Below are 15,509 nucleotides of genomic sequence, written 5' to 3' on the forward strand. Positions count from 1 at the left end.
GGTGCACTTCAATGATGTCTCATTTAAAAGACTCATCAGCCTTTTCACCACTTCACAGCTACTAGTTAAACCAAGTGTCCTCTCAATAAAAAGAAAAATATATTTTTCAGGTTTGCAAGGAGCAGCCAAAAAGGAAGCTACAAATACTTTTACACATCTTATATAATTTTTATGTATTTTCACAAATTTCTACTGGAAGAAAAATGTAGAGAGATTTAATCTCATGGACAGGCTACAGAAGAAACATGTTACTTACATGGCAAGGATGTATTATATGTATAGAAAATGGGATCTTGGGGGGGGGCAAGAGGTAATGATGTTCATCGTTTTCTCACGTACCTAATGTTGTGTACCATCTCTGAAAAATCAGTTTAATCAAGAAATATCCCTTTGACCCCCAGGTGTGGCTTCTTGTTTGATCTTGCATTTTGGCAGAGAGAAGAGATCATTTATCAAAGATGTGAAGTCGTATTTTAATGAGTTTTATTCTTTAAAGATAATACATTAGAAATGGAACTCTCATGGAAACAGATTAGAGAACACAGAAGATCAGAATTTTGTTTAAGTCTTCTTGTTTTCATGTAACAAAATCATGCTGATAGTTATGTTATGTATCAAGAGAATTTCCAATTGCTCAAAATATTTTATTTTTGAAAAAACCAAAACTAAACAACAGCTCCCCCAATTTTATCATTTCTTACTACACTGTCTACCCGTGCCTGAAGCCATACATTCAAAAGACATACACTAACATTACCAAATGTAAACAAAAGGCTGGGAAGTTAGGCTAGCCATTGCAAAGATTTACAGAAATTCACACTTGTACAGAAATTTTTTTATATAAATGTGAGGAGTCCAACCTAGCGGCACAGGTTTCCAAATATAATTTCCAAATTAAATTTACAGCCTAGGCAATAACCATCCGCAGTCAGCTTTAACCTCTGTGTCCTGGCTAAATGCTAACTGGCATCACTCATTCGCATCCTTCCAAAAATTCCTCAGAACTTTCATCCAAGTTTAATTTTCTTCACATTCCATGCTATAAATGTCTCTAGAGTCTTGGTGCATACTTTCAAACAGCTGCCAGAAGGGACTGCACTCCCATGATACAAAGCATAATCTGTTTCCATGGTTTAGAAATACTTCCATGCCCTGTGGAATGGGGACTATTTTGTCAGAGTGAAATTAAATTGGTTAAATTGGTGAAGAGTCATTCCAGGTACAAAATTAATTAATTCAGTGGAGTTTTCAGTCTTGTATTAGTATCTGGCTATACAGAGATGAAACATTCACAACAGTGTGCTGCCACTTTTAAAACATGAATGAAGACCCAAGTTACCATCTCATGCATTTTGTCTGGAAATGTAAACCAAGATCATCTCAGAGGCAAAGGCATGCAATAACATCCTAGCTTTTCACAAACATACTGTACATAACTATCTTGTAGCAAAGAGAGCGCAGAACCGCCCCCCCCAACTTTTGAATGTGACTTCCAGTGCCAGAAAGGAGGAAAAAAAAAAGTACATTGTATTGTTTCTATGTAAAAAATGAGGGAAAATGTTCTATGTATTACAGTTAATAGAAATCAATGACAGAGACTTTTAACTGGAAAAAAGGCCTTACCTTGAGAAGTTGAGGAAATGAACATGTCTAGTGAATAAATAGGGCTGCTCAGCAGTGCTTATGTTTTTAATCAATTCCATCTAAAAAGAATCAACAAATCAAATTTTCCATGTTATGTCAATGCACATTTTGAGACAAATATAACTCTCAAACAACATATGATGACGTAATTTTCAAGTCTGAATCACTCAGGAACTCCTTCCCCACTATCCCTCCCGAACACCGTCATCAAGATAGCACAACTACTATTTCATGCCTGAGCAAGAAAGATTAAGCTGCAGACACCATCCTGCTATCATGGAGCTTATGTACTTCCAAAAGTGGGTATCAGTTTAAGGAAAGGCATAAACTAAAAGAAAAATCTAACCCCTGCCTAAATCTGCATCAGAGCTCTGCAAGTGGTGGCTGCCCTCTGAAGACACTGGTTCTATTCAGCACAATGCCAAAATGTAAAATGTCTGAAAATGTAACAGAAAGTGGGAGCTGAGCCAATGACCATTTTCATGTAATAATTGCCAACATTGCCAAAACACTTGATTGATTTGCCTGTTTAAATATAGAAATCAGCACTTGCTGTTCCTTTTACTATTACAGCAATTAAGAGTACAAATTAAATGGGCACTTTCAGAAAGATAAAGCTAAGTTCTAGTTCAGGCAAATTCACACAAAATTTTTTTTTTTAAAATAAATTATTTAAATTTTCAGATCATTAAAATGGAATAACGTAAACAGCATATATTGAAGACTGCTCACTACGGATATGAGTATCTATGTTCTGTAAGCTGAGCTCTAGCTATGATCTAGAGGAAACTGGAAGTGTCTAATGGACCATCATGCTAGAGAGTCAAGACATCCTGGTTAATTTTCTTTCCTTACTATTAATTTCCTAAGATTTATTTTCAGATTTTCTGTCCTGTGCTCAAATGCAGGCTATATTATGGACACTGAACACAAATGCATTTGAAATGACAGTGGTTTTCTCCTTCTATTTCCCAGTTTCTATATACTGGTATTTTGCCATGGTTTTTACACCGTGTATCACATTTTACTGCTTCTCATCCATCTTTTGTTCTCCATTTTTTCCTAGGACACATAACCTGCCTTCTTCTTTCAGACAACACAAACTATAGCCATTTAACTTCTAGGACTGAGTAAAAAAATGCACACACTAATATGCTTTTCCCTACTTTTCCTCTGCCTTCAACAATTATATATGCACACTTGTGCGATCAGCACTGAAGCAAACAGTTCAGGTTGTCTGTCTTCTCAGGATGGGCCTTCTCCTGTCAAACTAGTTGGAGTATATCAAGGCATATTAGGTATAGACCTTGTATATCAAGGCATATTAGTATATCAAGGTATATGACATCTGAGAAAGGCTGTAAACCCAAGGGTATGGAACATAAAGAAGAGGAGACCATCAAAAAAAAGACAATGTGAAAGGAAAAGAGAAACAAGAGAAAACAGAGAGAAGATGTGTGATTTAAAAAAAAAAAAAAAAAGGGGGGGGGGCAGGAAAGGAATAGCCCCCCCTGCTTTAGTTAGTCATATATGGACTCTGGACTGTTTGATTCAAATACAAACAGGTCTTTATACAGCTCCTTCAGTATGATAGAAATGCTATGAGCAAGAAATTAATAAATCTGAAGAGCAGAGCTTGCCCAGGCCAGAATTAGAAAGCCCAGGAAACTTTGCAATAATTAGCACAAAATAATTGAGTATTGTTTGTTAATGCTCTGAAGAGACGAAGGCTTTCCCAGCAAGCCAAGCAAGCCGACATTTCTTTAGGACTGGTAACTTTCTCTACCAAAAAATTATATTCATTCACCTTGCAGAATGAAACAAGGGGAGACTCTAGAGGCTGGGTATCAGGTGTCTCAATTGGCTTCTTTCTTTGGTTTTACCCAGACAAGTTACAGAACTGAAATTCTCAGACCTGTATGAAGCTTTATGTTAAATTGACATTTTATGTGTGTTACTCTGTCTGCATGAATGAAGGAAGGAAGATGGCAGAAGGAAGTTACTGGTATAAACACTCTATTCATGCCACTATGGTCACCACTATAATTTCGCCTTGGAATAAATGAAAAACCACCATTAGAGTATAAATACGGAGATGTAAAGATAGTATACCCATACAAAGTAATCCCACTGAGTTTAAAAAGACAGGCAGCTTTCATGTAACACCGCTAGATAAAGGTGTGGGGGGGTATATGTGAGTGTTACAAAGTACCACGCAAGCCTCCCTTGCCCCTCAGCTCTCCCTGGGGCTGGTACCAATTTGCTGGTGCCAGGCAAGTTGACATTACGCCACCACCACATTTCCCATTGCACTTCACCTGAGGTCAGTGTCAGGCTCATGTCAGCCTGCTGCCGGACCAGCGCAGGCACTTCTGCCTCAGAAGCAAAGGGAGTCTGGAAAGAGGCATGGAGAGCAGGACAGCATCTGGCTCCCGGCTTTTTTTAAAATCTCTTGCTACCAAACTCCATCTCTTGAGCTATGATAATAGCTTACTCCAAAGCAGACACAGAATTTTGTTTTGATTGAAAGTACCTTCATATTTAGACACTTAATGATCAACTGGACTTGTAAAAGCAGATGTGGATAAAGCTACAATGGGCGTATGAACAAACAAGCAAAAAACATTCTTTTAAAAACCCTGCCAAAAGGGTAAGTAAGGCTCAACAGAAACAACACACAGATGTCAGGAGGGAAAAATAAGTAACTGTAATGGCTCACGGCCACATGCAAATTGTGGCCATATTTCCCATGGGCCTCTCTCTCTGATCCCACTGTGCTGAACTGATTTCAGTCAAACAAGCCAAATGTATTGCTCAGGAATACCTAGTGATCTGCCCCTCCTTTTAAAATGATATTAAAAGAAAAAAAAAAAGTAAAGAAAAATCTTCCAATGTCTCCCAGAAGAGTAAGGTCTTTAGTGGCTGGTTGGTTTGTTTGTTTGCCTTTTTTTCCACGATGATTAGTGTAGAGGACCCACAGAGAGCACGAGTGAACAGAGGAAAGCAAGTACCTTTGGATGGAACGAGTGATGAAGGAGAGATACATACAGGCAGAGATGATCTAGGAGATGGTCTTAAACCAACCTAAGTTTGAAAAGAGATGAAAAGGCACAAGCAGTAGAAGATAAAACTACCCTGGCAAACACTGCTAGGGGAGAGAGGAACCAGAACATATCCGTGTTTGAAGGGAGAAGCTGTAAAAATATCTGGAGGAAGCCTGAAAGGAGCACGTGCCTGTGAGGTTAAGGGCCCATTAAGAGCCATTCCTCTTGCTGCTGCCCATGCTCTCCTGTGGGAGTTACGCTCTTTGAGTGAAACAGTGCTGAAAAAGACAGTTATTTGCACCCAAAGCACTGGGTGCACTGTGCTTCCCCAGGAAAGGGGAGCATGCACACCACAGGACAGGAGCCTGCAGAGATGCTAAACCACAGCAAGCAGTTGTGAAGACCTCTGTGGTGTGGTCAACACATTTGCTGTCATTCCAGCCCTCCCCCTCAAACAGCAATTAATTGGAAGGACCAGAGCCTTTAGGCTAAATGCTGATTTGCTCCCTAGCGTAACATCTTTCTATCAACTGTGACTCCTTGCTCAAGCTTTTATTTTAAATTTTTCTCCAAAATTCATTTTCTGCGCTGACTTTTAAATAGGACCGTTAAAGAAGACCAGATCTGCAAACAGAGGCAATCCTGTAAATCACAAGCTATTTTTGAACCTTAAAGCCCACCTGAGCAAGAACACCAAGAGGCAATACTCCAAGGGGAAAGGTTTTTTCCTTAGTCTACTGTCCTACACTACCACTGTGGGATCTCAGTTGGCTGTACGGCAGAAATCAAACTGTACTGGCTCAGCATCATCTGTGTATTTGTACTCGGCTGCTGCTGCATTGTAAATAACAATCCAGCAGATGGCACAGTGAAATGACCGACAGAGACTGGATGGGGCCCTCCTCAAAAAGCGAGAAACGTGGAGGATGGCTTTGCTCCAGCCACAGCCTTGTTCCTGCACAAAATCTCAACCCAGGCTTCTGAGAGAGGACAGCTTCTTCCCCTCTTCTGGAAACAGCCAGCCCACCACGCTAACTGCCTAGAGCAGTCCTGTTTGGTTTGAGATTTGCAATAAGTAAAATCTACTGGGAACAAAAAGAAATAATCAGATAATAAGCCTGCACAGACAACAGCCGAAATGTTACTACTTTTTTTAAGCTGCTGTATTTCACTGGGAGAATTCGAGGTCAAAATGTACAAAAATGGTGAGGCAACTGGGATTCTTCAAGTGAGGTCAGCTGGATCACACGATGGTCTCCGCTATCATCGATACAAATAGAACAACAAGAAAAATCTCTGTCTGTCTTGTGAGTTCTTTACCTTTTTCTACTGTTTTCAGTCTGTACTGAAGGCATGTAGGGTCCAGGAGGCACAAGTATCTACAGGTATTTGGTATATCACTTTCATCTTGGTATTCATTTCAATAAACAACTTGCAACTCACAGGAATGAGACTAGATCTTCATTTTCAGCTCTCAAAAATTTGGAATGGTTTCAAGAATTTCTGCAGCTCCCCAAGCTGCTATGACCAATTTTCTATCTTCAAAAGAATTTAAGAAAAATTAGTGATGGATTTTTAGTGTGTTAAACTGGAATTATATATAAAGCTGGCTGTAAAGCCATAAGGATGGGCAGTAGAAGGAAATTATATGAAGATAAACTATCAGTTACTCCCATAGGTGATTGGTATTTGTATATCTATAAGCATACTCATTCTTACTTCTCCGAATGCAAAAAAAATGGGGGTGGGGGAAGAAGTGAGGGAAGGGGAAGAATTCATTTTGCAACAGTTTGTGTGTCATTTTAAAGCCACATCAATTAGACTGACTTTGTATACATGAATACTACATATTATTTTCTGTATTTAATTTACTTGGAAATATTATAGCAAATGTTAAGGCACAGATTAACTCATCTGTTTCTAGAACTCACTCCCTTATGCCCATAGATGTTCAAAGGCTGCAATTCTAATTGCTGGCAGGCTCACATAATTTGGGAAAATTTCTCAGTAGGACAGAGACTGGTAAAAGGCAAGGAGAATATGGATTCCAGTTATGTGCAATCCCTGCAGTCATTAAGAACACCTACGTGCTTAACTTTATTTAACCACAGCAGACTGCATAAGCTAAATATTTACAGAAAAGTCTTGGCTAGATCAGGGCTTTAACCAAACACAGGACAGACAAATGACAGAAGGAAGAGAGATGTATCATCTTGAGTGAGAAGCCCATGCTCATGCTGGGAGCCTACAACCCAGCCCAGCTCTCTTTTCTCTCATTCCAATGCCTGGAGCCTGAGACCATCCATTCTCTTAACTTCCTCTTGTGAACACCACATTAAAGGTGAGAGAAATAATTTATTTTTTCATATTCTGCTCATAAAAAATGAGAAGACAACTAAAAATACTTTGAACAACAGAACTGTTACTGTCTCCAGGCATGTTTCCTGGCGATCAAAGGCACTTTTCAGCAAAAGTACTCATTAAATTATGAACCTATTGTAACTACGTAAATTAGCCATAAATTAAAGAGAGTCAAGTTATAGTAGGGCAATCTATAGAGTAAATCATCAGCTCTGTAGCAATACATCCAGCACCATCTGTGTTCCAGCACATTCTCTGTCTAGTAACCCAACAGCTTCTGAAGTGCAAAAAGTAATGCAGGTATTTATTCTCCGTCAGCGTTTTAGCTGCATCAAAAGTAAGTCTGAGCCTCTCTAGAATCTCCACATGCTGGACTAAAGCACCGAAGACCGTTGAGATGCGATCTTGTAGCACATTTAACAAAGGACAATCCACCTACCAGAGGAAGGCAGAACAGAACTGAAACAAAGTAGACAATGAGGGTGAAAGCTGGTGATTATTAACACCTGAAAGGTTTTTAGGTTTTATGATGTGTCTCCCAACCAGCAATGAAACTCGATGAAGGACATGGTTAAAACAAAACCCAAACAGCCCAAAACACAAAAGGAGTCATACCCACAGAAATCCCTTATCCCATATCCAACAGTTAAGCAGAAAAACTAACCAGGCAGGCTCTGTAGCACAGCATAGTGTGACCCCGACCTGATGGGACCATTTTGCAAACTCCCCAGCCTCCACGGTGCTGCCAGTGGAATACACAGAGGGATGCTGCGGCAGCTGCAGCCCAGGGCTCTGCCCCTTCCCTCGACCACAGGCAGGGGCAGTGGGGGCCCACTGTCCTCCCCGCCAGCCTTTCACTGGGGTGTCACACCCAGCCGTGCACAGAAGCCTTTGGGCTGGCATGGCAGCCCTGGCCAGCTGGTCCCCGGCTCGGGCTGAACTCGGGTGCATGCGAGGTTAGGTTAGCCTGCTGCCGGTGGGACCCTGATGGCCACCTTGGAAGGGAGGAAGGTGCTCTTGGACCTGCAGGAGCGATACATGCTCCCAAATTTCCATTTGGAATGAACTGCTGCATCTAAAATAACAAAAACAAGCTACAAATAAACCACCCCCAAATGCAGCACACTGCCAGTGGCAGGCCCAGGTTTGTATTTTGATCATCGCATACATCCTTTTGTGGTTTGCAGGCTCCTATTCCTAGCAGTGACACAGGCATTTACCTGATCAGCAGATCAAAATAGCAACTGTGGGCAACGTGTGCTGCAGTCGCGTGTACAGCATCTGACTACATCCGTACACTCTGGAGTCTGAGGTTTTTTGTATTACTTGCAGCAATACCTACTGATGGCAGCGATACTCACAGAGGGCATGTGGTTATGCTACATACAAGGGAATTTAAATAACTGGATCTTTGTGGAATCAAAGCTGCAAAAATAATGCCCTCTACAACTGTAAGGGAACATGAAAAGGCGTGTCCTGGTAAAGAGGTTTCATGTGGTATTTTTACTTGCTTTAGTGAGGGTTGTGCGATAACATGAAAAAGGCAGATGAGCAAGAGGCTAAGATAGGATCAGGGGCATGTCAGATTATAGTAACATGTGTTAGCACGGCCCTGGGAAACAACTTTTTGAAGCAAGTGATTATTAGAAGTGAATTAAGAAAGTGAGCTAAAACACCCTGTTGGCCATTATTTACTCCTACTCTGCTTAAGGAGACCCAAGATAGGTCTGAATAAGCTGGCCTGCTTATATGATAAATGGCTGTGCCCTGCAGATACATTAATACAGGTCCCAGAAGCTGTTAGCACCTAACTTCACTTGTACTAACCCTTCTTGCCCCACTGCTGGACTAACTGCTAGGCTGACTAAATTCAAGACCTGGCTCACTGGAAGTTAGTTTTTCTGGTTAGCTTCCACATGATGTTGCTCTTGGCTCTACCATCCATCACTCCTATTAACTGAAGCCACTTAGAGGATGATGAATTCTGGCTGATTACTCAGGTCAAAGTAGCGTACACGATTCAATACTATTTCTGCTAGCATATGCCTTTATTTCTCAGTTTCACAAACATAATAAGGAAACAGGATCTAAGATGAGCAGGAGTATCTTACCTGTTCATTTTTGGTCAGTCTTGTTTTGTTATGGATGTCAGATGTAACTAGGTTGAATCCATGTTTCTCTGATAAAATTCTCAAAAGCAAAACCACAGTTCGACTCCCACACTTTCCAACTCTGTTGTAGACCACCTGGCTGGGGAAAGGAAGCACCTAAATAAAGAGTGAAAAAAATGGAGTTAGTATATTGGTATTTTTGTCTCTGTGTACCTCTGAATCACAGCATGTTTTGACCATAAGCCAACAGATACGTACAGGAGAATTTTTAGGGCCCTGCCCAGGTCGGAAGCATTCACTTCCACCAGCAAGCTAGAAGCTCTTTAGAATAGAAATACATGGCTCAGGAGGTGGCAAGCTGAGACTTCCCCACCATGATCCAGTTTAATGTAACAGTGCAGACTGGTAGCTACTCCAGAAACACTAAGCCACTGCTGGTATCTGCTAGTGAAGATGATGATGGGCTTAAACTTGTTGCTTGTAACCTCAATGCAAATAGTCAGCTTTACTTGGCCACCTCCCATACAAAGAACGAAGAGGAGTGAATTTGCACTACAGTTTGGCAACTCCAAGTGAAGTTGACATAATGCAAGAGGAATGCTCGAATTGCAAAACTTCAGCTTAAAAAGAAATAAAACAAAACCAAACAACCACCTATTGTATAGAGTTAAAATTAATCAACTGTTTCAATTTCAAATATAAACATGAATCTTCCAAAGAGACTCGGAGAGCAAATCATGCCTCTGGCTAGGTATCTACTTGTGGAATAAACAATGCTGGTGCCACAGGTGGCCTGGAGGCAAACTGGCACAGTCTGGTCACCTCTGTACAGGTAACGTTCACTAAACTTCAAAACAAAACAGCCGCATCCAACTTGCCCACTGGGAACAGTCTCCAGGCCATGCTAACTCTTGCACCATGCTCTCCTCCCCAGGAAACCAGAACAAGCGCGTAGTAATTCAGTGTCTTGAAGCGCATCGGATGCAGTCTTGTTTGTCCCTGGACAATGCCCATGGGCTGTTCTTTCAGTAAAAGGCATTCTGAAGTCACACTATCACACTAGACAAGTATTTGGTGTATAGCATATAGCAGCAGCATCTGGTAATATAGGCCAAGAGGCATCTGTTTTCAAGCCTTCTGAATTGGCTAACATAGTCAGGAGCTCACAGTTTCATCCACAGCAGTGCATATACAGCACTCACTTATGGAAAGCTCATTTTTCTATTAAGACGATTGGCACTAAATGTTTCCTGACACAGGGCCTGCACCCAGGTTCCAGGCGACATGTGTTTAGCGCAAGGAACGGTTCACGTGCCAAAGTGATGGTGTGTATCAACCTATAGTTAGTTCTGCTGTTGATGCAATCACGTCCTCCCAGCAGAAGGATTTCTAACATAAAAGCAGTCAGATGAGGCACATGGGCCTCTGGCACTTCTCATGGTATTTGAACAGCTAATAGATCTTCATCAGGGAAGCAAAACGATTCCTCAGGCAACCCTTCAGATTACTTTCAAAGAGGAGAGGACTGCAAACTATAATAAAAGAAAATAAAAGGAAAAATCTGGATTCCCTTACATATAAAGGGAACATACTGGCACTTTGCTATCAAGGTTACACTTCATGACCAAAAGAACATTACGGTTGTTACTGGTTGCAATGTTTAGGATATCCTTCACTGCAACATAAACATGGAAGCTGTCATTCTCCAGATTACCTGGGGAAGGGGTAGGTATTTGCTGGTTGTGGCCTCAGTTAAGCTTTCCAAGTTCCAGGACACCACATCTGCTGATTCAGCAAGTAATCATGGGCCTCCCAAGGCTCATACAAAACCCACATAACACACCAAGTCTTACTATTTTGTAACATTTTTCTAGTTTTCTGTGAGAAACCTAGCCCCCTTATTCCTTATCAATCTTTCCTTCAGAAGCCTTGCTTCCTATGAAATGCAAAATCCCAGCCTCAATGATCACAGAACTCCAAAGGTGATGAATTTAACATCTCTATGCTACAGCTGTAGCTAACCTTTTCCAAAACAACCGCTAATGATATCTGAAAGGTTAACATCTGAACACATATTATTATGTTGATTATAACACTAGGGACACCATCATCAAAGTTTTTCCTCATGCAAGAACACATACAAGCCATATTCTGGATTGTCCCCTTTTTGATTCATTTCTTTGTTTAACAAAAACCAGCATCAGTATTTGGCACAGCCCTTCCACGCTATCCACACAACAACTACCTTGTGGAAGTTTCTCCTCTGCTCAGACATACGCTTTTGGCATACTTTGCTGTGCAAGTATGTGAAAGTCTTCAAGAGAAATGCTAAGCAGATGCTGACAAATGCCAGCGAAGGAGCAAGAGCATACGCAGCATTTGTTTGCCTAGCATCCTGGAACTGTGATGAATGACTGGAGTTTGTAGGGCTAAGGAAATGTTTAAAAATGCTTCATAATTATTAACTGGTTTATTTTCATAGCAAAGTTGCACTTTGCAATATAGAGTGCAAAATTTTTTCTTCATTGGTACATTTCAAGCAGAATGTTGCTGCACCCAGATTACATTCAAGTTCTAATTAAATCCCTGACTTGATTAGCCAGTAATTTTGGGTGAGTCTTATTACTATCATTCTTTAAAAATGAAAAAAAAAAAAGCAGGCCTTTGTAAAGTCTCTATTGTGTGCAAACAACTTTACCAGCTAAAATAATGACAGTTGCTACCAAGCTTGGCCAGTTCTCACCTTCGTTTCTGAAATTCACCTTCCCACATAGCACAACTCTGTTCTGCACACAGATGATAACCATGGCAACTTCCAAAAGAATCCATAAGCAAATACTCACTGCAGACAGAGAAAACTGAAATAAAGGGCTATTATTTTCAGACAACTGTTTAGCTTAAATGAGGCCAATATATCAATGCCTTGATTCAGTAAACATCTGAATGCACTTAGGTAAAATAGGACAAGATTCAAGATAAATGCTACGGCTCAAAGCTCACTTCAGAAGAACACAGTCATTAATGGTAATCAAAACTTCACTTGCAGCACTGCTGAATGTGGCTAGCTTTAGGGATGTACTGCTGAAGCTTTGCTCATGTTTCATCTGTTTACGTCACTATGCCACTTAAACACCTAAACACCCCAGAGGGTGTGCCCAGTGCACAAAGCCACGCAGTACACAGGCTTTTGGTACATAAGCAAGGATTTGTTTAATGTGACCAGTTCCCTCAGGATGCTGCAAATCTGCTTTGTGCATTTTAGCAAATGTCTAAGTAATTTCTTGGAAGAAATACTTCTTCCAGACACCTGAGCTTGTATCAGGCAAATCTAGAAATGCAAGAAATTGAAAACTTTTTCAGAGAGCAACTTCTTTCTTTTCCCCCGTCGATACTCACAACAGACTCAGACAACATAAGAGATGGTGGCAGAGGAGTCACTTGAAAAGAAGGCTCTTATTATATCAGTGGAAACAAGATGGAAAACAGCAGCTGGAGGTTTACAAAATACTAATTGGATTACATTTTATTTACAATGAGAGTATGTATCATGTAGACTAACTGCTGAGGTGATGCTCTGGCAACATGATATTCATGTAACAATATACACAAGTTCAAAATAATTACAGAGTGACTTTATTGAGCACTGCATCAAAGCCCAGACGCAATATAAACAATTCAAACATGTAATTCACTTTGGAGTTAAATGAATTAGTACTTACAGCTATAAAAAAAGTAAACCCCACAGTATAATTACAACAGCTCTCTCCAAGGGTATGGAAAGTTACATAACAATTCACTTGTCAGTTCAAACTGAGTTTTTTTTTTCTTTTGTTCCACAGTTAAAGATGTCAAGAACCATTGTGAATGAAATTGAGGAGAAGAAAAAGCAAGTTTAACCCAAAATGAATTTGCATTATGGACGACGACTGTCAAGTATTCAGCAGGATAGGTCTGCCAGTCTCAGGAGGGGAGCCCTTTCTCAGATAGCCTGACAAAAGCCCAGACTTCCATCTTCAGTGGTGGCTTTGTCTCCAGGTAAACCTTTGCGTCAATTTAATGAAAGTTAGGCAGTGCGAACAATTTAGGGATCCACCCAAGGGCCCAAATAATTCCACTTTTACTGAGCCAAAACCAGTATAATTTTGCTCATTTGCCAAAAATTTCCGAGCCCAGGTACGATTTGCCCAGACAAATAACTCATGTCAACATACTATGCCTGTACATACCGCAAATGGAAACTATGATAATAGCAACCTGGGAAAATTACAAAGAAAAGGTCAAAGATCAATTTTCAAAGTTTTGGCCACATCCTGTCAACATATTTCGTTTTGCTCCTTTTATTGCTCTACACTTGATTTACCTTCCTATAACAGCAGCTCACAGCTGAACAACTACTTCTACTTCTGCAACCTGCTGCACAAGATTCCCTGCCAAAAAGAGTGCAGAACCAGGTTTATTTCAGGTACGTGAAGTTACAGCAATGTTCAAATCCAGTACATGTATGCAAAGACTCAAGGAGGTTGGTAAAGAGCAGATGCTCTGTTCACTCAGCAGTTTCAGGTGGTCACTGATGACAGGCAGCCTCTGGAGGTGTGAGCAGGACTCCTGGCTCTCATCACTCAGCCACACTCGCTGCACGCAAGTGCTGGCATCTCTGGCTCCTCTCAGGAATGAAGGAGGTGAGAGGGAATCACCCTACCAAACAGATAACTGCCTGGGGAGGCACCTGCTAGATTAATCAAATCCTTTCCTTACACCGTTTCTTAACATAGCACGCTTTTTAACCTCCTCTTCATTCTTCTCTCTTTCCTCTGTAGTTTGCAACTTGTTCACTTCTTCTGGGACCAAAATTAGATATAGTGCTGTATCTTGTCACCATAGTGCCAAGGAGAACTGAACAGTTATCCTTCCTATCTTGCAGATGTCCATTTTTAATATATCTGAGGATGGCATTTAGAAGAATCAAAGCATGTGGGACTGTTGCTAGTATAGAGAGGGGTACAGAACAGAAAGACATCACTCTTTTTCTTCTTTACCCTACATGAGTGTATGCAAATTACAACAGAAAAAGAACAGGAAGACCTTCATTAGTTTTCTGTTGAAAAGCAGTATTTTCATCTCTTCTAAAGTTCATCACATTGTGGAAGTTGCCTTACAGGTATGCACTTCTCTCATAAAGGAGATAAATGATGTAAGGACACAGTTCACTGATGCTGGTATTCATTGAGGGAACTAGCATGAATTCAGGTAGGTTAAGAATTTTGGTGTCACTTTAATTACCCAGTTTTCCACTGGAAGGTTTTCCACATAATATCAAAAAACCCTTAAGCTGCAGAATTTGTGCAAGCCAGATTTTAACTCCAGAGCAGCTTCGTATTATATGTATATATACCTTGGAATTGTAAGTTTAAAACTACTGGTTTTCCTCCTGAGCCCAGGGTTTTGTACACTCTGTGATGTGCTCAGAACACACTGGCACAGTTATTCTCTGTTTAAGTAGTAAATCCTATCCCATCCAACCCACATGTTTATATTGGATACTTACAAAATGAGATATTAAGTAGCTAAGCCTGGGTTTAAAACTTTTTATAATACATCATGGCACTCGTGTTCCCTTAAGTAACCTAACTACCTTACACTAGTTCCTAGCCTTCCAATGCAATACTCATGAATTCACCCCGGGAGCCAATAATACTGGATTTGAATGTGGCGAGTGGTAGACTAAATAATGTATTCCTCTGTATGTCTTTCTTCACATTAAGGTTTAACCCTTTTGTACTGATTGTGGTTGACTATTGGGCTGCAGCTAGTGCAACCACTCATGGTTTCTCCATTGCCAAGGCTCTGTCATACTGTGTTTCAGTTTGCCCTCCTGCCCTTTACTTTAGGCCCCCTTCAGTAGTTTCACATTTTATTTTAACATCTTCAGCATGCTTGTCTTTCCCACTGCACTTTGCACAGGCACTTTATAAGTCAATTGCAGTATGAAATAGAGGTGGTTTATAGCTGTAACTGGATTTTAATTAGTAAAACAGGCCAGTTCTGCTGGACTGTAACCCACAAGTTCATTACTGATGAGCTGGCTCTGCCGTGTTCTTGCTCTGCGTGCTCAGAGGAACAAAAAAGGACTGAATTTCCATCACTGCTTCTGCAAGTAAGAGATTCAAATCTAGTTCCTGATGGCATGTCACCACCTGGAAGAAGCAACACCAAGAAGCACCTACAGAAAGGACAACGTGCTGTTGGCCAACTCTTCCAGCAGAGCCAGAACACAGCAGAAATCCCAGTATCATCTAAAATTACTCAAAGGCCCAGAATACCTTCCCCGACTGACCATGGTCCACGTCCA

The 15,509-nt window shown here is 40.7% G+C and overlaps 1 protein-coding gene across 3 annotated transcripts in view; it reads right to left on the minus strand.

Annotated features, from left to right (window-relative positions):
* The window catches only part of UST (uronyl 2-sulfotransferase), a 178,406-nt gene that overhangs the window by 88,069 nt on the left and 74,828 nt on the right, over positions 1–15,509 (minus strand). For all 3 annotated transcript variants that reach the window (XM_049800284.1, XM_049800285.1, XM_049800286.1), the window contains exons 3-4: positions 9,161–9,316; positions 1,624–1,703 (exon numbers count right to left, since the gene is read on the minus strand). In XM_049800284.1, the coding sequence (XP_049656241.1) occupies positions 1,624–1,703; positions 9,161–9,316 (236 nt within the window). The remainder of the gene's footprint in view (positions 1–1,623; positions 1,704–9,160; positions 9,317–15,509) is intronic.

The sequence above is a fragment of the Accipiter gentilis genome, chromosome 5 (assembly GCF_929443795.1).
Source record: "Accipiter gentilis chromosome 5, bAccGen1.1, whole genome shotgun sequence".
NCBI classification, from domain to species: domain Eukaryota; kingdom Metazoa; phylum Chordata; class Aves; order Accipitriformes; family Accipitridae; genus Astur; species Astur gentilis.